We start from the raw sequence: 23021 nt of genomic DNA on the forward strand, positions 1-23021 counted from the left end.
GAGTTTCACCATGTTGACCAGGATGGTCTCGATCTCTTGACCTCGTGATCCACCCGCCTCGGCCTCCCAAAGTGCTGGGATTACAGGCTTGAGCCACCGCGCCCGGCCTAAAATCAATTCTTTTTAGTTGTATATAAAATTTGATGCATTTTATGACTGGTGGTATCTTGGATTTGATGAAATATGGTATTTTGTCTTAACTATTGGTATTAACAAATTGTCTTATTTACTTCATGAGGATTTATTGTTAGGATTAACAAGGCTAATTTATTCAGCAGTTTAAATATTTGTATGTGCCAAAATAAACATTCTTCTATGCCCTTTTTAATCTATTATTAATACTTTATATAGTAACTGTCATTGGTAAGTATTAAAATAGTAGCTATTGCTATAATTAGTTATTTATTACTATTCAGTTCAAGCTTCATAAAAACCCTGTGAGGTGATAGATTTTATAACTGAAGATGCTGAGACACAGGGGATCATGTAATTCAACAATGTGGCTTCATTATACCACTTTCCTCTCTACCACTCTGCCTGTCAGCTCTCTTCATTTGCCAGATGAAAGGCTGAAGCTACATGACCCTTCAAAGCCATTCCACAAGCCAGTGTTTCTGTTTGGGTGACTGCTGCTGTTCCCAAGCCCATCCACATTTCTAGTGATTACTCCTATGTCTGCGTAGCTTAGTGGTCACCCAGTGATTGGTGACTTTATACTTAGATACCTCAAGTCAGTAACTTCTGCCAGTGGATTGTGAGTTTTGTCCAGTTTTATTGTTGCTTTTGTGGGAAAAATTTAGCTAAGCTACTTATTTTATCTGTCAGACATCCCACTCCTCCTTTAGATTCACTCTTATAGATACCATTTATTTGCTGTTCATTCTTTCTTGCAGCAAAAATGTTCTGACTTCACTTTGCCTAAAGTGCATCCTACTTTCATTTGTTTCCTCTACATTAAACATGAGGACTTTCACTGCTGAATGTAAGGAAATCAACCTTATTAAATTACCAATTTTCGTATTATGTAAATCAGTAAATCAAAAGGTTTTCAGATAAGGGTCACTAACTGTTCTTGATTTTGTGGCAGTTTTCTTTAATGAGCTCATTTTCTTTAATGAGCATATGTTAGTGTCATACTTCCAAGTTTTCTTTTCTGAAAATGTATTTATTTTACTCTGATTCATGAAGAACATTTTCATTGGGTGGAATTCGTAGTTGTCAGTTATTTGGTTTTATGTGTTCTGATATGGTTTCATTTATCTTGCTTAGGACCTGTTAGGTGTTTAAACCTGTGAATTAGTTTTTTTTTTTTTTTTTAATCAGTCTAGTAAATTGCTACTTATCTCTTCAGATAATTTCTTCCTTCCTTCCTTAATCCATTTTCTCTCTCTGGACTGCTTACTAAATGCTTATCAGATCTTTTACACTGTCATCATGTTTTAAAACCATTTTTTTCATATATAAATTTATTTATTATCTCTGCTGCATTCTGTGTAATTTTTTTCTTCCAAGGAAGTTTCTCCTCCCACCCCTCATGGCCACCTTTCCTACAGACATTTGTGGGTAGGGATTTGGTGGACTCATGCTGTTTAGGGATATAGCTCATTTGTGGTCCCAGTTCAGTGTGGAGAGAGACATTTTTTAGCCATGGATGGGACCTGGGCTTGGCTCTTGAATTATGTTCTTGTCTCCTTTGAGAATGCTAAAACTGGCCAGGTGCAGTGGCTTACATCTGTAATTCTAGCACTTAGGGAGGCTGAGGTGGGAGCATTGCTTGAGCCCAGGAGTTTGAGACCAGTGCGGACAACAGAGTGAGAGCCTGTCTCTACCCCAAAAAGAAAAAAGAAAAAGAATGTGGAGGCCAGGTGTGGTGGCTCACGCCTGTAATCCCAGCACTTCGGGAGGCCAAGGTGGGTGGATCATGAGGTCAAGAGATCGACATAGTCCTGGCCAAAATAGTGAAATCCCATCTCGACTAAAAATACCAAAAATTAGCCAGGCATAGTGGCAGGTGCCTGTAGTCTGAGCTACTCAGGAGGCTGAGACAGGAGAATTGCTTGAACCTGACAGGCGGAGGTTGAAGTGAACCGAGATCATGGCATTGCACTCCAGCCTGGGCAACAAGAGCAAAATTCCGTCTCGAAAAACAAACAAACAAACAAACAAACAAAACTAGAGAAAGAATGTGGAAAGAAACCAAAGCCCGAGCTTTGTATAGGTTCGTCATGGCTTCACGATAAAGACCTCTAGATCACCACTTATCCTTCTGGGTTCTTTCTTCTTGGCTTAAAACTTCTTGATGATAATGGTGATTATTATTACTATTTAAAAACATTTTAGCTGAGATTTTAGTTGTTTTCAGTGAAAGGATTGTCTTGTCTGCCATTATCAGAAATGGATGGCTCCCTTCCATTCACCCTTGGGCCATATAGTCTTTTATATTTACCCACATATTTACAATTTCCAGTGCTCTCATTCCTTCACCTAGATCCAAGTCTATGTCCAGTGTTGCTTCCCTTCAGCCTGAGGAACTTGTAGCATTTCAGCATAGTTACTCCTAGACCTTAGTGTTATCTTCACATTTAAATGAAACTCTGCCCCTATTTAGCAGGGCTGCCAAAACTAAGTTATAGTGACATACAGACTGGAGATCATGTAAGAGTAAAATTCTGTTGATATTAGACTGAAATTCTTGCATGACTAGACTTTAGTCTTTATACAATCCAGCATAAAACTGACTGCATAAACGTACATACTGTGTTATCATCATGCTATTTGTGGTAGGATTTCAGTGTCCCCTCCCACCTCACACTTTGGTCAGGAAAAAAAACTGCTACAAGACAGCAGTTAGTGACTGGTATCTGAAGACCCTTTGATTTATTGATTCACATAATATGAAAAGTGGTAATTTAATCAGGTTGATTTTGTTTACATTCAGCAGTGAAAGCCCTCATGTTCAATGTAGGGGAAATAAGTGAAAGTAGTTGATTATTACATTGTAGTTCATTCCTTTGATGTTATGAAAGTTCTTTAACATTTTTATTTTTCAGAGAGGGTTTCAACTATCTAGACGATTCTCTTAATGAGAAATAATGTTCTTTCAGAGCATAAAGCTGACCTTGTTATTTTCAACTTGAAAGCATTTCAATGGCCCCACTGTTGAACAGAGTCAAGTATTCCTGGCCTAGCAAAAGGCATCAAAGGATCCTTCAGTTCATTGCCTTGTGTGTCTGTCCAGCTTTGTGTCCTGCCACTTTTGTGTTGTATGCTCCAGCAGTCACTCTTAGTGCCGTAACCACACTTTGGCATTTGATACCTCTGAGCCCTTGTCATCTTGTGTTCCCCTTTGACTAGAATTCCTTATTTTAATCTGGTGAAAGCCCTCTTACATGTTAAAAGCCAGGTTTCACAGCCTTTGTGATATCATCCCTGTTCTTCAGAGTTTATTTTTCCTTTCTCTGCTGCTGTGTTGCCTTATGCATAATTCTGTTATTGAACTTTGCACAAACCAATGTAATTATTTAAATAGAGGTTTGAATCCAACAATAAGTTGGAGCCTCTTTGAGGACATTGTTTATGTGTTGGCTCTTAATCATGTATTAAGTGTTAAATAAATGAGTGAATTACCATATGAAGCCATGTCAGTGAGAGATGGGAATATACACTTCTTCTAATGACTATAATAAATAAGCAGAAAAATTCTAAAGTACCATTATCACTCCTTTTGTGTTAATTGGAATGTCTTCTTGGTTTACTTAAGTTTGCAATTTAATGTATTTATGAGGTCTTTTGGTTTTGAAAAACAAAATAATTCACCCCTAATTGAAATAATTGTAAACAAGTTAGAGTTGTCCTAAAGCACGTTTTCATTTTCATGAGCAGAATCCAACCTGGCGGAGTCTCGATTTTGGAATTATGCCAGACCATCTTGATACATCTGTATCTTGTTTCCTGGTGAAGATATGGGGTGGAAAGGAGAACGTCTACCAGCTGTTGATTGAATGGAAAGTCTGTTTGGATGGGCTGAAATACTTGGGTCAGCAGGTAAATTTTAGATTGTGGTTTCAAGTAGTTGTCATCTCCAAATTAACCTGTTTAACCTTTCTGTTGATTTTTCTGATTCTACGTTTCTTGGTATAAAGACAGACTCTTATAATTGTTTACTTAAATTACTAAGAGAGACCTTGTGAACATTTATATATGTTATTGTTTACTTATGTTACTTATGTTGTTATGTTGGAATCATTGCATAGTTTAAAAAACACCTCTATCTGAAGAATTTATGAAGACAGATTTGTGAGTGTGTTTAGGAAAGATTGTGCTTTCTCATAGCATTTGGTTTTTCTGTCTTACTGGATGTCCTCACCTAGAATCTGAAAATTAAGTTGAAGTAAGGAATATCATGTCAGATACCTCTCTTTTGACTAGTAGGGTTGGGTTATTCCAGAAATAAGAAGATCTACTATTTATTGAGCACAGGATGACACATGCCTGGATTATATGCTGTTACCGGTTCTCCACCTTTGTTGTACCATGACTGATGTAGCCAATTGATTACAGTTCTCTTTTAACTGGGCTCAAAAGTAGCTCCATAATATTTTCTTTCTTCCTTTCTTTTTTTTTCTTTTTTTTTTTTTTTTTTTTTAAACTTAAAGACAGGGCCTTGCTCTGGTGCCTAGGCTGGAGTGCAGTGGTGCAATCATAGCTCACTGTAGCCTCAAACTCCTGGGTTCAAGCGATCCTTTCTGCCTCAGCCTCAGTCCCTTAATACCTCCTGCCTCAGAAAGTAGCTGGGACTACAGGTAGGTGCCACCATGCCCAGCTAATTAAAAATTTTTTTTTTTTGTAGAGATGGGTATGAACCCATTAAAAATCTGAGACAGGTCTCAGTTAATTTAGAAAGTTTATTTTGCCAAGATAGGATGCGCCTGTGACACAGTCCCAGGAAGACATGTGCCCAAGGTGGTCAGGGCACAGCTTAGTTTTATATTTTAAGGAGACATGAGATATCAATCAATATATATAAGAAGGACATTGGTTCAGTCTGGAAAGGTGGTACAACTTGAAGTAAAAGCAGGAAGACTCATTTTCGCTTCACCTGGGGGTTTTGCTATGTTGCCCAGGCCGGTCGTGACCTCCTAGGCTCAAGCAGTCCTCCTGCCTTGGCCTGCTGAAGTGCTGGGATTACAGGCATGAGCCACCGAACTTGGCCTTTGTAATCCTTTCTAACAGTATTACAGGACAAAACTAGCAATCTGTCAGAATTGCAAATGAAATGAAACATATTTGCTATCATCAGATATAGATTATTATAATTAATGTTTATAGCAACTTTGTGAAGGTTGATATTATTGCCGTTATTTTCCAGGTGAGAAATTGAGCCTCAGAGACTTTAAGAAATGATTTAAGATCACACAGTTGGAGCCAAGATTTAAATTCAGGTCTGGCTGATTTAAAAACTCATTCTAGGCCAGGCTCAGTGGCTCATGCCTGTAATCTCAGCACTTTGGGAGGCCAGGGTGGGTGAATCACGAGGTCAGGAGATTGAGACCATCCTGGCCAACATGGTGAAACTCTGTCTCTGCTAAAATACAAAAAATTAGCTGCGTGTTGTGGCCCGCGCCTGTAGTTTCAACTGCTTAGGAATTGCTTGAACCTGGGGGTGGAGGTTGCAGTGAGCTGAGATCGTGCCACTGCATTGCAGCCTGGCAACAGAGCAAGACTCTGTCTCAAAAAAAGAAAAAAAAAATTCATTCTCTTTGTGCTGTACTGCACTGGTATATATACATATGGTCCTTGGTAACCCTCCACTCCACTTTGGAATGAATCCCATTTCTATTTTGTGATATCTATGGTACTACTATTAAAGATAACCATAAAATGTTAGTCATAGATTATTTGTAAACATCTTGATGCTTTCTTCACGTTTATTCAATATGTTACTTTCTGAGATGTTTCTTATTAAAGGAACAATTTAATTCTGCGTTTTTTCAGATTAAAAATCTGAAAATCTGGGCCAAGTGTGGTGGCTCGTGCCTGTAAACCCAGCACTTTGGGATGCTGAGGCGGAAGGATCACTTGAGGCCAGGAGTTCGAGACCAGCCTGGCCTACGTGGCAAAACTCTGTCTCCTCTACTAAAGATACAAAAATTAGCCAGGCACAGTGGCACATGCCTATAATCCCAGCTACTCAGGAGAGACTGAGGTGGGAGAATTGCTTGAACCCAGGAGACAGAGGTTACAATGAGATCTCGCCACTGTACTCCAGCCTGGGCAACAGAGTAAGACTGTCTCAAAAAAAAAAAAATCTGAAAACCTAACAAAAACCTAAAAATCTCTAGGATCATTTTGTTTACCATACTTTTTATCTTTAAATTTTTTACCTGTAGTCACCATGTTGTACTCTCTTGAACTTATTCCTACTATTTAACTGAAATTTTGTTTCCTTTGACCAGCATCTTCCCAATCCTCCTCCCCTCCATGCAGCTCCTGCTAACCACCTTTCTACTCTCTACTTCTATGAGTTCAACTTTTTTAGATTCCACAGACAAGTGAGATCATGCTCTTACCATATTTTTATTTATTTTGTGTCCTATAGTGACCAGAACAATGATATAATATATATGTTCTTTACATTCTAAACTACAATTTAAACATTAAAAAAAAACTTTTTATTTTTTTCTCTGTTTTAGGAATTATCTTAATTAAAACTTAAAAAATAATGACTTTTGGTTTAGGCTGGGACCTTTGTTTTCTCTTTTGCTACTGGATACTTGTTGCCGTTAGACTGGCCAACCAGATCCCCGCACTGGGGTATATGCCCTGTCTATCTTCCCACATGCCATACTTGGCTCTCTGTGGATAGACTCTGATATTAAGCAGTTGTTTCTCTTCTATCTGAAACTGTTTACATTCCGTGGAGGGTGGTGCTTCTTAACATTGTGGTTGCAGGGCTCTAGGGCAGAAAGGCTTTTTTGGCCATTGAAGGTGGGCTTCATCATGTTTTTCAAGTCACACATTCCTTTGGTGGTGATCTTGTTGGCATACCCAACTGTGCTTATATCTAACCGGCCCCAATTTCAGAGAGTTGGCGTTCAGGTATCTTTGTGTAAAGTTAGTTATGCTGAAGTAACAGAGACAAAAAAAAAAAAAAAAAAAAAAAAAAGGGAAGGAAGGAAAGAGAGAGAGAAAGAAAAGAAAAGAAAAAAAAGCATGTTTCTTAAAGCAGATAGGAACTTAAGATCATTGTAGAATGTCAAAACTTATCTATAAAATAGCCATAACAAGTAACATACTGCTAAAAATAGGATTAAATAGAGTTACATAGTTTTGGAGGAATGTGAGGCTAAGATGTTTTAGGACAATAGCCAGCATCAGTTAGGTCCATTGATAGATCGTATGCTTTCTGCCAGGCATTGTTCTTTGTGTTAAGGATCCAGAGATGTATAGGACAAGGTTCTTAGACCCGGTATACTGATGATTGATGAATACCTTCATAGACAGTTGTGAGAGTGGTACAAGGAAGAGATATTTAGACTAGCTTGGATAGAATCAGGGCCGACTGACTTCTGAATAAAGTGTTTTTTTTTTTTTTTTTTTTTAAAGTTAGGTTTATTGTGGTACAATTTACATGTCATAAAATTCACCCTCATAAAAGTGTGCAATTCAGTGAATTTGAAAAATGGATAGAGTTGAGCAACCACCGCCATAATAAAGCTACTATGAATATTTAAATATAGGTCTTTGTGTTTCTTTTGGGTAAATCTCCAGGAATGGAATTGATGGGTGTAATGGTAAATGTATATTGAAATTTATAGGCAGCTGCCAGTTTTCCAAAGTGACCATAACATCCTGCATTCCCATCAGCAATATATAATAGTTCTTTTGTTTCACATCTTTGCTAACACTTGTTATTTTCAGTCTTTGTAATTTTAACCATTCTAATGGGTTTGAGGTGGTATTTCATTGTAGTTTTAATTTGAATTTTCCTCATGACAAAATTAAATTGAGCCTTGTAAGAAAAAAGTCTATTTGAGATCAGTCTCTCTCTCTCTCTCTCTCTCTCTCTCTCTCTCCCCCAGTCTGTCTCTCTGTGTAAAGTGTTTGTTCAGATCTTTTGCTCATTTTTAATTGAGTTGCTTGAATTATTGAGTTGTAAAAGTTCTTTATGTATTCTGGATATAAATCAGTTCTTTATAAGATATGTGTTTTCCAAATACCTTCTGCCAGATTGTGGCTTGTCTTTTCATTTTTTAATGTTGGTAAAGTCCACTGTCAGTTTTTGCTATTGTGTTTCATGCTTTTTGTGTCTTATCTTTGCCTAACTCAAGATCACAAAGACTTTTTCCTTTATTTTCTTTTGTAAGCTTTCTTCTAGTTTTAGGTTTTACATTTACATCAATGATCCATTTTGAATTTTCTTTCTTTTTTTTTTTTTTCTTGAGGCAGAGTTTACTCTTTCACCCAGGCTGGAGTACAGCGGCGTGATCTTGGCTCACTGCAACCTCTGTCCCCCAGGTTCAAGCAGTTCTCCTGCCTCAGCCTCCCCAGTAGCCGGGATTATAGGTGTACACCACCACACCCAGCTAATTTTTGTACTTTTTAGTAGAGACAGGGTTTCACCATGTTGGTCTTGAACTCCTGACCTCAGGTGATCCACCTGCCTCAGCCTCACAAAGTGTTAGGATTATAGGCTTGAGCCACTGTGCTCCGCCCATTTTGAATCTTCTGTATAAAGCGGAAGGTTCATTGTTTTGCAGATGGATGAACGATTGTTCCTATACTCTTTGTTGCAAAGGCTATTATTTCTCCATTGAACTATCTTGTCATCTTTGTTGAAAATCAGTAGTTGAGAATCATTAGTGTGGTTCTGAGTCTGGACTCTCTGTTCTGTTCAATAGATCTGTATTTCTGACCTAATGCCAATACCAAATTGTCTTGATTACTGTAGTTTTACAATGTGTCTAGAATTCAATCAATGAATTCTCCAACTTTGTTCTTTTTTCAGAAATTTTCTGGCTATTCTAGGTCTCTGGCCTTTCCATATACACTTTAGAATCAGTTTGTCAATTTTTATAAAAATCCTGGGATTTTGATAGATGTTGAATCTAGGAAAATTTGGGCAGAATTGACATCTTAGTACTTTTGAATCTTTCAGTCTACAGATATGATATATCTCTCCATTTATAAAAATTTTCTTTGGTTTCATGCATCAGTGTTTTGTAGTTTTCAGCATACAGATCTTGCACATATTTTGTTAAGAGTTGTACTTATAGATTTTTTTTTCTTTTTTTTCACCCAAAGCAGATGCACCTTATAGATTTTTATGCTAATTTAAATGGCATTTCTTTTTTTTTTTTTTCATTTTAAGATATCAACTGGTGTGTATTTCTTTTTTAATATTTCTATTTTCAATTTTTTTTTTGCTAGTATATGTAGAAACGTGTATCTCTGTATTGAGCTTGTATTCTACAACCTTGCTAAACTCAAAAATGAAGTCTAGTACTTTTTTTTGGTAGATTCCTTTTGTATATTGCGTATATGGGTTATGTAGCATCCTAACTTGTGTGTTTTGGAAGAAATTCTTGTGCTTAGTTTAAGTGGTTAAAACTTTGTATTAATAACAGCAGATTAATAACAACAGCAACTGTGTACTCCTTCAGTATTTGGGTATTTTTATTATTTTATTTTATTTTTAATTTTTTGTGAGTGTTTGGCTATCTTTTTACATACATACAATGTCCTGGAGCTTTTTGAAGATCATACGAACAAGTATTATTATCTTCCTCAGTATTTAAGTAAGAAAATAGAAGCTCAGAAAGATTGAGTGATTTGCCAAAGATCAGACAGTGTTTGGTGGATTTAGGCTATTAGCTGTTTCATTGTTTAGACTGTATTTATTATTCATTTCACTAATTCTAGCAGCTATCTTAAAAAGTATGCTGTTTTTTGGCCGGGCGCAGAGGCTCACACCTGTAATCCCAGCACTTTGGGAGGCTGAGGTGGGCAGATCACAAGGTCAGGAGTTTAAGACCAGCCCGACCAACATGGTGAAACCCCATCTCTACTAAAAATACAAAAAATAGCTGGGCGTGGTGGTACACACCCTGTCCAGCTACTCAGGAGGCTGAGGCAGGAGAATCGCTTGAACATGGGAGGCGGAGGTTGCATTGAGCCGAGATTACACCACTACACTCTAGCCTGGGCCACAGAGTGAGACTCCATCTCAAAAAAACCAAGGTATGCTGTTTCTCATAAATATATCAAAATCAAAATAAATGTGAGATTGTGGTTGGATTAGTAAAGTTCTGAGTTCTATGGTTTCCATGTTAGGATTTGTTTTTTTGTTTTTGTTTTTTGAGACAGAGAATTTTTGCTCTTTTTCCCCAGGCTGGAGGGCAGTGGCGCAATCTTGGCTCATTGCAACCTCTGCCTCCTGGGTTCAAGCAGTTCTCCTGCCTCGGCCTCCTGAGTAGCTGGGATTACAGGCACATGCCGCCACGCCCAGCTAAGTTTTCAGATTTTTAGTGGAGATGGAGTTTCATCCATGTTGGTGAGGCTGGTCTCGAACTCATGACCTCAGATGCTCCACCCACCTCAGCCTCCCAAATTGCAGGAATTACAGGTGTGAGCCACTGTGCCTGGTCCCATATTAGGATTCTAACACAATTATTGTTAGGTCATTAACCTATAATTGGTAAAGGATAGTACACATCACACTTATTAGCATAATTTAACAGTTCTGAAATGTTCACAGTAGTGTGCTAGTATGATATAGCCTGTTCTGTTAAGCATGTTTATTTAACAAAAGAATCTTTCTGAGCTTTATGGTTGCATGATTCCTAATACATTATTAGATTTTTTAATCAATGTTTTTTACATCTAATTTCCAAAAATACTTTCACATCTTATTATCTCATTCTGTTTTTATGACACTCCTGCATGATAGAGCAGGGAGTGTTTTATGGTTTTTGGCTGATGAAGGAATTAAAGTATACACCATTAACTCTGATAAACTATTATATGGTAGACTGTGGGGTACCAGGGCTGTAAAACAAGCCAGAATTCCCTTCTCTGAAGAGCTCCTGATGAAACAATTAAAGTTGGAATTAGAACTCAGGTTACTTACTTTTTAGCCCCATGTATTTCAAGTACTAGTACTATATTATCTCTTATTTTCAACAAACTAATTTAATGCCCATCTTCATGAGGTTTATACTGTGAGAACTTTATAACTAATCTTTTTCCCCCAGGTATATATGTATAAAAGTGTTTTATGTTTATAAAATTTCAGGATCCTTCTAATCTCGAGACTGCCTTCCTAATGTTTTCTCTTTTCTAAGATGAAAAACTCCCTGAGTTGATTTGCAGTTTTATTATAATTTTATGATTGCAGACTCATCTTTTGGTATAGTATTCAGTTCAGTAAATGATGTAGGTATCAGGGAGTATGTGATTAATTTTGCTTTGGTGGTAGGGGTGGTAGATATGGAAGTCAGGAAATGTTCACGGGAATCTTCTGCTGCTGGCTTTGACTGTTTTCCATCTCTAGTTAGAGAAAGGAGAGATTCTGTTCTGGTAGTCCTTCTGGTCTTTCCTCCACATGAACTTTCACTTAAAACATTCATAGCAGAAGAATTTTTTTTTGGCCACAACTCTTTCTGATGAAGTAACTAAATCTATTTATATATTTCATAGTTGAGCACTTTATGCTATTTTGAATTTTTTTTTTTTTTAATCTCAGTTCCTTAATTTTTTTTTTTTTTTTTTTTTTTTTTTATGGATTTTTTTTTTTTTGTCTTTGTTTTGTTGGCTTGGGGCAACCTTGCCTCACTGCAACCTCCGCCCTCTGAGTTCAAGCTATTCTTCTGCCTTATTCAGCCTTCCTAGTAGCTGGAATTACAGGTGTGTACTGCGACGTCCAGCTAATTTTTTTTTTTTTTTTTTGAGACAAGGTCTTGCTTGGTCGCCTAGGCTGGAGGGCAGTGGCACAATCTGGGCTTACTGCCCTCCTCCTCCTGGGTTCAAGTGATTCTCCTGCCTCTGCCTTCTGAGTAGCTGGGACTACAGACATCCATCACCATGCCTGGATAGTTTTTGAGTTTCACCATGTTGGCCAGGCTGGTCATGAACTCCTGACCTTGGCCTCCTAAAGTGCTGGGATTACAGGTGTAAGCCATTACACCTGGCCCAATTTTTATATTTTTAGTGGAGATGGAGTTTCACCATGTTGTCCAGGCTGGTCTCGAATTCCTGACCACAAGTGATTCTTCTGTCTTGGTCTCCCAGAGTGCTTAGATTACAGGCGTGAGCCACCGTGCCTGGCCTCAATTCCTTAATTTTTAGTTTTATTCCTCCCACCTTTTAAGTAAAGTTTAATTTTTGATGCACTGACTGAGGCTCACCTCATCTGAAAGAAAGCAGTTTGCAGACAATAATTAGGTAAACATTTAAGACTTTAGGGGTGCCTTTTAAAAAATTGTCTTTTTGAAAATAGAATATATTAATCTTTTATGTTTGTTCTAGGGCTTCATTTTTTTTCTTCTTTTTAAGATGGGTTTGTGCTCCCTTGCCCATGCTGGAGTGCAATGGCACAATCATGGATCACTGAAGCCTTGACTGCTCAGGCTGCTCCCACTGCAGCCTCCTGAGTAGCTGTGACCGCAGGTGTACACCATCACGCCCAGTTAATATTTTTTATTGTTATTATTATTTGTAGAGAAGAGGTCTTGCTATGTTGCCCAGGCTGGTCTTGAACTCCTGAGCTTAAGCTATCTGCCCATCTCTGCCTCCCAAAGTGTTGGGAATATAGGTGTGAGCTACTGCACCAGGCCTAGGCTTCATATTTTAAAAAGTATTCCTGGCCGGACATGGTGACTCACGCCTGTAATCCACGCACTTTGGAGGCCAAGGCGGGCAAATCACTTGAGGTCGGGAGTTCAAGACCAGCCCGACCAACATGGTGAAACCCCGTCTTTAAAAAAAAAAAAAAAAAAAGTATTTCTGGCTGCGTGCAGTGGCTCACTCCTGTAATCCCAGCACTTTGGGAGGCCAAGGCGGGCAGATCACGAAGTCAGAAAATCAAGACCATCCTGGCTAACACAGTGAAACACTGTCTCTACTAAAAATACAAAAAATTAGCCAGGCATGGTGGCGTGCGCTTGTAGTCCCAGCTACTTGGGAGTCTGAGGCAGGAGAATCACTTGAACCTGGGAGGCAGAAGTTGTAGTGAGCCAAGATCATGGCACTGTACTCTAGCCTGGGCAACAGAGCAAGACTCCGACTCAAAAAAAAAAGTATTAGACTTACTACATTGTGTTTTCTTTGAGGTCGGAGAGTGTATAATATGCCTGTGAATGCCCTGTTATTCAGCAATAGCCATTCTGCAACAACCTCAAGAAATGTTTGTGGAAAATGTGTGAATGGTGATGCCTGTGATCGTACGTGATAGTTTTGCAAGGCCTTTGACTAAAGCAGGAAATGCAGAATTGATCACCTCGTCTTTTGAATAGTGATTGGTTTTCTGCTTGTATGTTTAGAAGTAGTTAGCCTGTTTCTCAGTATTGAAGTAGATCTTGTTTTAACTGTCATTCTCTAGTCATATTAAAACATGATTGGAATAAAAATAACAAATACTGTATTTTCCTCCTCCCTTAGATTCATGCCCGAAACCAAAATGAAATAATTTTTGGGCTGAATGACGGCTACTATGGTGCTCCATTTGAACATAAGGTAAGAGTTATGAGTTCTGTTTAGTGCAGGTGTGTCTTGAGGTGTACAGGTAGATATAATCCTGAAAAGCTCTGTGTGGATAGAATCATGCTTTAAGTCTGTTGTTTAGTGTGGCTTAAGGTGAATGTTTTTTAATGTGAAAACTCATTCTGTAAGGCACATAACCATCCAGTCTATCTTTTCTAAATCCAGATTATATTAATTTTTCTAAAGGAAATCTGGAACTAACTGTTTTCTCTTACTCTACATAATTCTTTGGGGGTTAAGAAAGGATGGCGATTTTTGATTAACTGCTATACAGTTTTATTAAATGTTTCAGATATCTTTTATAACTTTCAATACATTTAAGAAACTATGAATCAGGTTGTTTTATGGTCAGCATTATCTCTACATCTAAAGGTTATTAGAGAAAGGAAAGGGAAGCAAATTCATATTTACTGAGTACCTACTATCTATGTTACTGTGCCAGGTGATTCGTGTCCTTTTCCCACTTAATACTAGCCACAAACTAATGCGGTGTGTTTTGTCCTTTCCATTTTATAGATAATGAAAAAGGTTGTTAGTGATGGCCTTCATAGGTTCATACATCTAGAAGGTATCTAAACTGAGATATCAGGTTGCCTGCCTCTATAACGTATGCTTTTTGTATGCTAGTATGGTGTTCTACCTATTAGCCCTGTGCATTATTTGCTCTTAGTGATCATGTTGCTTCATAGCTCTTGGTTATCTGAAATGCTGTTGCTTAGAGGACTTCATTTATTCAACAACACTTTATTGAGCGCCTGTTGTATTTCAGCCACTGTACAATACTCCAAGTGCTGAGAACACAGTGGTGAGCAAATGGATGTTTTTCTGCTGTTGTGGGGCGTATGGAAGAGGCAAACATGGATATAGTAATCTAGCAGATAAACACGTAAACACAAATGGCGGTAAATTCTATATAAACATGTCATGAGGACTTAACCTATTCTAAGGGCTCAAGAAACGTCTTCTTGGGGACTTGACTTTTAAAGCTACACTCCAGATGATGAACAGAAGTGAGCTGTGTAAAGGAGATAGGGGCTGAATAGAGAAAACATTTCAGGCAGAGGAGGTTAACATGTTGGAAGACCATGAAGTGGAAGGGAATATCATGAGTTTTAGGGACTAAAGGAAGGTCAGAGTGATGAAAGGGGAGTGATACCTGATGAGGTTGGGGAGCTAGGCAGGGACCACAGCACACAGGACTTTTAAAGGATTTTACCCTAAGAACAGGGGGCTGTGTCAAAGGATTTTTAGCAAGGCAGTGATCTAATCAGATTTGCATTTCAATAATTTGATTCTGGCTGCAGTAGAGACTGATTGTAGAAGAGGCAAGAGTATCTGTGGGAGGTCAGTAAGGAGGATCTTACAGTATATGAGATAAGAGATGTGGTACTTTGAAACAGGATGACAGTAAGATAGATGATAGATTTAAGAAAGTTTTAGTAGGTAAAATCATTAGGACTTGCTGATGGTTTGAATTTAAGGTATAAGAAAAAGGAGGTGTTATGGATGACTTTTGGGTTTCTGGCTTAGATGAAGTAATTGGATGGATAAAGGTGCCAGGCACTGAGAAGACTAAGAGATACTGGAAAACCAGATTTGGTAGAGGCAGATTGTGAGTTGCGATTTGATCCTATAGAGTTTGAGATGCCTTTGAGACATCCATATGTAGATGGAAGTAGGCATTTGGATATATGAGTCTGAAGTTTAGAGGAGAGAACTGGGTTAGAAATATAAATCTGGGGCCAATGACAAACAGTCATTGAAGTCATGAGTGGGGATAAGATAGACTAGGAGCAGGCAGTACTGTAGGAAGAAAGGGGGCTCATGCCTTGAAGACCTCCAGCTTCTAAAGGCCACATAGACAAGGGGGCATCAGAAAAGATGACTGAGAAGAAGTGGTCCAAGGAAAAGAGAGCAAAGTTTTGTGTAGAATCTCAGAGTCCAAAGAAAAAAAGCCTTTTGTTCTTGTTGTTGTTATTTCTCTTTTTGCTTTTTTTTTTTTTGAGACAAAGTCTCGCTCTTGTTGCCCAGGCTGTGCGGTGGTGCCATCTTGGCTCACCACAACCTTCGCCTCCTGGCTTCAAGTGATTCTCCTGTTTCAGCCTCCTGAGCAGCTGGGATTACAGGCATGCACCACCACGCCTGGCTAATTTTGTATTTTTAGTAGAGATGGGGTTTCTCCATGTTGTTCAGGCTGGTCTCAAACTCCTGACCTCAGGTGATCTGCCTGCCATGGCCTCCCAAAGTGCTGGGAGTACAGGCGTGAGCCACCGCACCCGGCCTCTTGGCTTGTTTTTTAAGAGGAGAGAGTGATCAAATAGGAGGACCAAAAATTGCCCATTGGATTTAACAAAATGGAAGTTATTCAAGTGACTTCTTCAAGATTCAGTTCAAACTCTGATAGACATTTTTCTTTCTTTATTTTGAAGCTCTCCTCTTCTGAGTTCCTATAGTAACATGCTGTGTATACCTTTGACATAAAATATATCACTTTGCAACAAGGCCTGTCTTCCTTTCTAGTCTGTAAGCTTTTGAAGGACCAATTTCAGTAAGTAATATTGAATTCCCAGCATCTGCCACAGTTCTTGGGGTATGCAGTTTGCTTAGTAAAAGTGTTTGTGATTTAATGAAAGAATCGTGGGACTGATACTGCTGTTGTTTGTAATATCTCATTGACAGGGTTAGCTGTTCTCATACTGTTGTGTTATGAAATTCCTCCTGCAACTGGTATAACTCACCTTTTAGGACAATGTCTGGCACATATGATAATAATATTAGTAGCTAAAATCAATTGAGCATTACCCTATATCAAAAACTGTAAGAACTTCGTATCTATTACCGTATTTAATCCCCAAGAACCTTGTGGCCAGATCCTCACAGTTGCTGACCTCACAGTTGTTTGAGACCTTCCTCAGCACCAAACAAAAATCAAGGATTGATGAAATCAGAGAAATGTAAAAGAAATATTCCTTCCTGAAACAAACAAGAAACAAGGCAATACACATCTCTGGAACAGAAATGGAATAGAAACACAAAGAAGTGGGAAGAAGCAGAAGACTCGGGCCTTCTCACTGCCCTGCCCAGAAGTAGGCAGAAAGATGGGCCCCTTGGGGCAAAATGAGGCCTAGATGAGCAGGAGAAGCTGAGTGGGGCTCTCCCTATTACAAATGGGGCTGAGAAAAGACAGCTTAGAGAAACTGCAGAACTTTAATAATAATCCTAAAAGGGGAAATTTGAAAAGCCAGCAGCAAGAAAAGAAATATTACTTACAAATTAGGCAGACAACAGACTTCTCATCAGCAACAGTAGATGCCAGAAGAAATATGTCTTCAGTGTGCTGTTAATTATTAATGTATTAATTCAGTATCTAGTAAACTTTTAGTCAAGAGTGAGGGTAACTTGAGACCAGCCTGGGCAACGTAATGAAATCCTATCTCTTCAAAAAATTAAAAAAACAATTAGCCAGGCATGGTACATGCCTGTAGTCCAAGCTCCTTGGGAGGCTGAGGTAGAAGGATTGTTTGAGCCAGAAATTCGAGGCTGCAGTGAGCTATGATCGCAGCATTGCACTCTAGCCTATGTAACAGAAAAAAGTAAGAGTGAGAGAGGGTTTTATTGATCGATTCACAGAGTCTTGCTCTATTGCCCAGTCCCACCCTAGCTTCTGAGTATCAGGGATTATAGGTGTGAACCACTGCACCTGGCAAGGATAGTTTTAAATTCATAAAGACTGAGAGTTTACTACCCACAGACCATTTGCCCATGCTGAATGATGCAAATAGAAAATGATACCAAAGGGAGGATATAGTATGTACAGTCAGAGATTAATGGTTAAAACACAGGGTATACAAATGGTTAAAACATCAGTGAATTTAATTTCTGACTGTAAGCTAACAAATAAATATCTGATAAGCATATGTATTTTAAGGTGAAACAAACTAGGCCGTCGTTATTCAAAATGTAGTCTGGACCAGTGCTAGTCCAGGAACTGTCTGTCTAGTCTGTGGTGAGCAGAGTGGAAAAAGTGAGAGTAAAAGTTTCAGAACTTCTAGAGCAATTTGACGTTATTGAGATTTTTTGTTGTATTTTACAAAACTATCAGTTCACAATGGAATAAAGAGAAAAAAACCCTACCAGCTGGCCCTTCCCCACACAGAGAGAAAACCATTGCCCTAGACAACCATAATAGGGTGACAGTGGGTATTCAAAAGGTTAAGAATCATTGAGGTCACTGATTTGTTTGGAAGGAGGATAAAGATAGTAACCAACTTTAGGATTTGTTGGAAAAAAGTATGATCAAGTGTGCGTGTTAAAAATGTAAGGATACCTAAAGTAAAGGCTAAAAACAGAGATCCGGGTGTGGTGATCACATCTGTAATCCCAGCACTTTAGTCTCGAACTCTGGATCCCAAGTGATCTACTCGCCTCAGCCTCCCAAAGTGTGGAAATTACAGGCGTGAGCTACTGTGCCTGGACTGTAATCCCAGCACTTTGGGAAGCTGAGGTGGGAAGATCACTTGAAGGCAGCAGTTTGAGACCAGCCTGGGAAACAAAGAGAGACCCCTGTCTCTACTCCCCCGCCAAAAAAAAAAAAAAAAGATGAAAAACAGAGATTATAGATTTCTAATTAGCAGAGGAAAAAAGGGAATAGAAAGAGTATAGAGAGCTTTGTAAACTTGGTAGGAAACAGAAAAGGAAATAAAAGGTAAAAAGAAACGTGTAGTGTGGGGGTAGCATTAAGTCCAAATATATTTGCAATCACAAAAAAATAAAAAATATTAAAAAAAAATTATAAAAAGATATAGGTTTGAAATATTTCATTTAAAGCTTTAAAATGCTAAAGCAACAAGACTTTGAGAACAGGATTAAATTTTAAGAATGAATGTTTTATACAGAAGAGGAAAAGTTATACTTAGAAATCAATGACAGAGCACATTTGAAAGCAACTTTTAATAATGCCTAAAGTTTTTGTTGACCAGTTCTTTGGCATTCTTGTTTTTTACATTAGCTGTAACCAGAAACAGTTTTATTATTGCTGATGATTATGTTGATGTTAATACTCCGTCTGTCCACATTCTCTTCATATGTCTTAAAGTCATTATGGATCTAAAAGCTGAAATCACGCATTTGTTCATAACTTTGCTCTCTTTATCTGTTTCTCCCAAAGGCGTTATACCTTTCTGTTGAGTTTTTAGGAACCAAAATCACCTAACTTTAGAATACAACGGATAAGTAGTTCATTTTCACTTCTAGGAGTGTGTTTGGACATTACTTAATATATTGAAATTTTTTTCACTAAAGTAAACACTGTGGATTTTAATCCTTTGTTCACAAACCTCTCCTGGCATTATTAGGGAATGATATATTCTTGCTAATTTTATGTAGCAAAATGGTCTTTATTTGTCATACAAATGTGGCACTCTTTTTTTTTTTTTTTTTAAATAAAAAAATAGAGATGAAGTCTCACTGTGTTGCCCAGGATGGCCTCGAACTGCTGGGTTCAAACGATCCTCCTACCTCGGCCTCCCAGAATGTTGGGATTAGGGCGGGAGCCACCACACCCAGCCAGATACTGCAACCTTAAGTATAAGTATTTAATAGCAATGCAGACAAAAGAGAAGTTGAATAAGTGATGATGCAGATTTTTATCTTAGTTGTAAAAGTGATTCATGATTTTTTTTTTTTTCTGTTAAAAAATATCAAGCCCATTATTAAACTAGGTACTGTGGGATAAAAGTATAAGACATGGATTCACACTTATTTTCTTTATTGAGGAGATAAGATAGCATATATTCCAGAAGACATCCAGTTTACAAAGGAGTTTAGTTTGAAAATTGTTTTTGGTATCAGTTGTTTGCGTCTTGCAGATAATGCAGGCAAGTTTTAGCAGAACCTTAAATAATTTGAAGAGCACTTCAGGCAGAGGTTTTAATGTTTGGTGACTATTGGGAAGCAAAGAGGAGCTTTGTTGTACCTTGATGTTTTAGCTGGCGGTTGGTGAATAAGGCTGGGTGGCCTGGAGAGATTTTGACATGGGTTTTCTAGGTGGGTTTAACTGCTACGATGGTGATTAGGAGAGGGTGAGAAAACAAGGCTGTTGCGCCAGTAAGCTGGAAATCTTCAGATTCCCATTCAGGATTTTGCCTTTAATGTATAAAAGTAAGATTATCTTTCCTGAATTTCCTTTTGGTGACCACTCTTCTTTTGTGGGACTGCCGACAGCTACTTTGGATGAATACATAGTCCTAATCGTTAGGAATATGGGTATTGGAGTCAGATTGATGTGAGTTTAATTATAGGCACTCCTGGCAACTGCTACTCACTAGCCTCTAAATCCTATGATAAAAGGAATTACATCTCTAATGCTTACCGTTGTATTAACACTATATCTCTAGCACAGTGCCTGGTGTGTAGCAGGCGCTCAATAAAATTTTGTTAGCGAATGCAGGTGAATGCCTGCTGTATTTTGGGCTATCATAGCAATAATTGAGAATAAAAATCTTGAGCAGATGATATTTGTCCCACCCTGGATTACCTCCAACCTCAACTTTTGGCATTTATTTTTATGTAACTCATAGTGGTATAATTACTCCAACTATTGTACTATTGATGAGGTGCAAAAGCATTAGACCAGTAAGAATTCTTTTCTGACTAGAAGCTGTAGCAGTAATATCTTTAGAGTCCAGTAGATGGCAATACTTTCTTATTTTAATGGCAAAAAATAGAGCAGGAATAGAATCCAAGTCAAAAGGAGCAAATCTTTGTGAATCAAAGAAACTCTCAGGATATTGAAATAGCAATTTGGTGACGAATTTCACAAAAATAACCATATAGCTTGATTGTCTCAAGTACATAGGCTGAGATTGAAGATTTAGTTATAACAAGTTTCAGGATTTGTTTTGAGAACCTGCACAAATGAAACTTCCTTATTTTATATTTTTCAATTTGTTCTGGTACTGTGTTCCTTGAGCAAATCACTTAACCTCTCAGTTTTAGGTTCCATATCTCAAAAGTAAGAAAATCCTAATTAGCTGGATAACACTGCAGGGAATATTATTTATCTAGCCCAATACTCTTATTTTATAGATAAGGTTCAGAGGGCTCATGATCTGTTGAACTTGACATGGCAAGTTAGCTCCATGCTACGGATGATAACTTAGATGTAGCTATAATTTATTTTATTATTTATTATTATTTTTAAGACAGAGTCTCACTTTATCACCCAGGCGGCAGTGCAGTGGCGTGATCTTAGCTCACTGCAACCTCTGCTTCCTGAGTTTAGTCGATTATCCTGCTTCAGTCTCCCAAGTAGCTGGGATTGTAGGCATCTGCCACCACACCCAGCTAATTTTTGTATTTTTAGTAGCGATGGAGTTTCACCATGTTGGCCAGGCTGGTCTCGAACTCCTGACCTCAAGTGATCTGCCCACCCTGGCCTCCCAAAGTGTTGGGATTATAGGCGTGAGCCACCATGCCCAGCTGCTATAATTTATAGATCTCTGTATATCTATATACTTACCTTCATAGCTTTTTAATCTTTAGAGATTTGCCTATAAGTAATTTCACTCCATCCTTATAACAACCTTAGAGGAAGGTAGGGAAAATAATGATTTTTATTATTTGCTTAAAGGAAATTGAGTCACAGGGAGGCAAAGTGACTTCCTTTCACTCCATGACTTAGTCATTTCTATACGATAAATTGCCCCTTTCTCTTTGCTCCTGAAGCCCTTTTGACATACCTCTGTTAGTAGCTGTTGAGTTTATTCTAATTTTTTGAATTGTATATCTGTCTCTCTTTCTAGAAGGTACAAACTGTATCTTAACTTTGTATTTCTAATACTAGTAGCAGGCACAGTAGCAGGCATCTAATACGTATATACTAAGTACCTACGGAATGAAATGGCCAAGATATTAGGATGAGTTGTGGCAAACCTGGATCAGAACATATCTCTCCCTCTTTATAAGCATACACTTTCTTCATTATACCATGACACCTGGGAAGAGGTGATGGGATAGAAGATTTTCATCATTTAATTTCTGTGTGAGGTTTCTTCCATTATTTAATTTCGCTAACTGTGATTATATACTGTTAGATATATCTTCTTTGACTTATAGCATCTTAGAGGGGCAAGTAGTAGTGTTTTCATTTTCAGATGAAGATGCTGAAACCCAGACAAGTTAAGAGATTTCCATGTAGTTAACTTTGTAGAACTGAGAAATTAAATGGATGGTTATTTCCTCTTGTTAGTCATATTAATGGATACTAACTTGTTTCCAAAGCACGTCCCACGTAGTACACAAGCGGAACATTGTTCAGAAGTAGGGATTAAGTGTCCCAAGTAAAGCCTATATTTTAACAAGAGAGCTGGATATGGTATATTTCTCCTCAGGTCTTTCAGTACATTATCAATGAAAAATTGGAAAATCATTTAAAAAACCCATTCCTATGCATATTCTGTTTGGTTTTCCTTCCCCGCCACCCCCCGCCCCCCACCGCCCCATACAAAATATCGTAGAAGAATCAGAGACTGGGCCAACCCTCAGGGGCTGTTTATAATAACTGCTTGTTTTATTGTAAAGCATCTAGAGATCTGAGCCCAGATTAAAGCCAGGGTAAAATTTTATTTTTCAACTATTTGAGCTGGTGTGATTCCATGCCAACAGTATTATACTAGATAGGTATAGAGCTTTTATTTTATTTATTTTATTTTATTTTATTTTTTGAGATGGAGCCTCACACTGTTGTCAGGCTGGAGTCCAATGGCGTGATCTTCGCTCACCACAACCTCTGCCTCCCAGGTTCAAGTGATTCTCCTGCCTCAGCCTCTCGAGTAGCTGGGACTGCAGGCGTGTGTCGCCATGCCCATCTAATTTTTTATATTTTTAGTAGAGCTGGGGTTTCACCATGTTGGCCAGGCTGGTCTCGAAATCCTGACCTCGTGATTCGCCCACCTCAGCCTCCCAAAGTGTTGGGATTACAGGTGTGAGCCACCATGCTCAGCCTATTTTATTTTTTAATGTTTTTCCTATTTCTCCTCTCAGGAATACAGAGCTTTAAAACACTACCATTACGAGTTTTCATTTACTGAGTGCCTGCTATGAGACACTATTCCAGATAGGTTGCGTATTTTTATTTGACCCGTATATAACAGCCCTATGAGGTAGTTATCTTCATTTTATGAGTGAAGTACCTTAGAAGAAAGCATTAAACTACTGACCCAAGCAAGATTGCATAGGTGGTAAGTAGCAGATCCATGATTGGA

General features: G+C 38.2%; 1 protein-coding gene across 5 annotated transcripts in view; it reads left to right on the forward strand.

Annotated features, from left to right (window-relative positions):
• UVRAG (UV radiation resistance associated) overlaps positions 1-23021 on the forward strand; it is a 309856-nt gene that overhangs the window by 58602 nt on the left and 228233 nt on the right. For 4 of the 5 annotated variants that reach the window (XM_037740137.1, XM_017533023.2, XM_037740139.1 and 1 more), the window contains exons 4-5: positions 3883-4044; positions 13657-13731. In XM_037740137.1, coding sequence (XP_037596065.1) covers positions 3883-4044; positions 13657-13731 — 237 coding nt within the window. The remainder of the gene's footprint in view (positions 1-3882; positions 4045-13656; positions 13732-23021) is intronic. The other variant, XM_037740138.1, reaches the window with a different exon arrangement.

The sequence above is a fragment of the Cebus imitator genome, unplaced genomic scaffold (assembly GCF_001604975.1).
Source record: "Cebus imitator isolate Cc_AM_T3 unplaced genomic scaffold, Cebus_imitator-1.0 Scaffold79, whole genome shotgun sequence".
Taxonomy (NCBI): Eukaryota; Metazoa; Chordata; class Mammalia; order Primates; family Cebidae; genus Cebus; species Cebus imitator.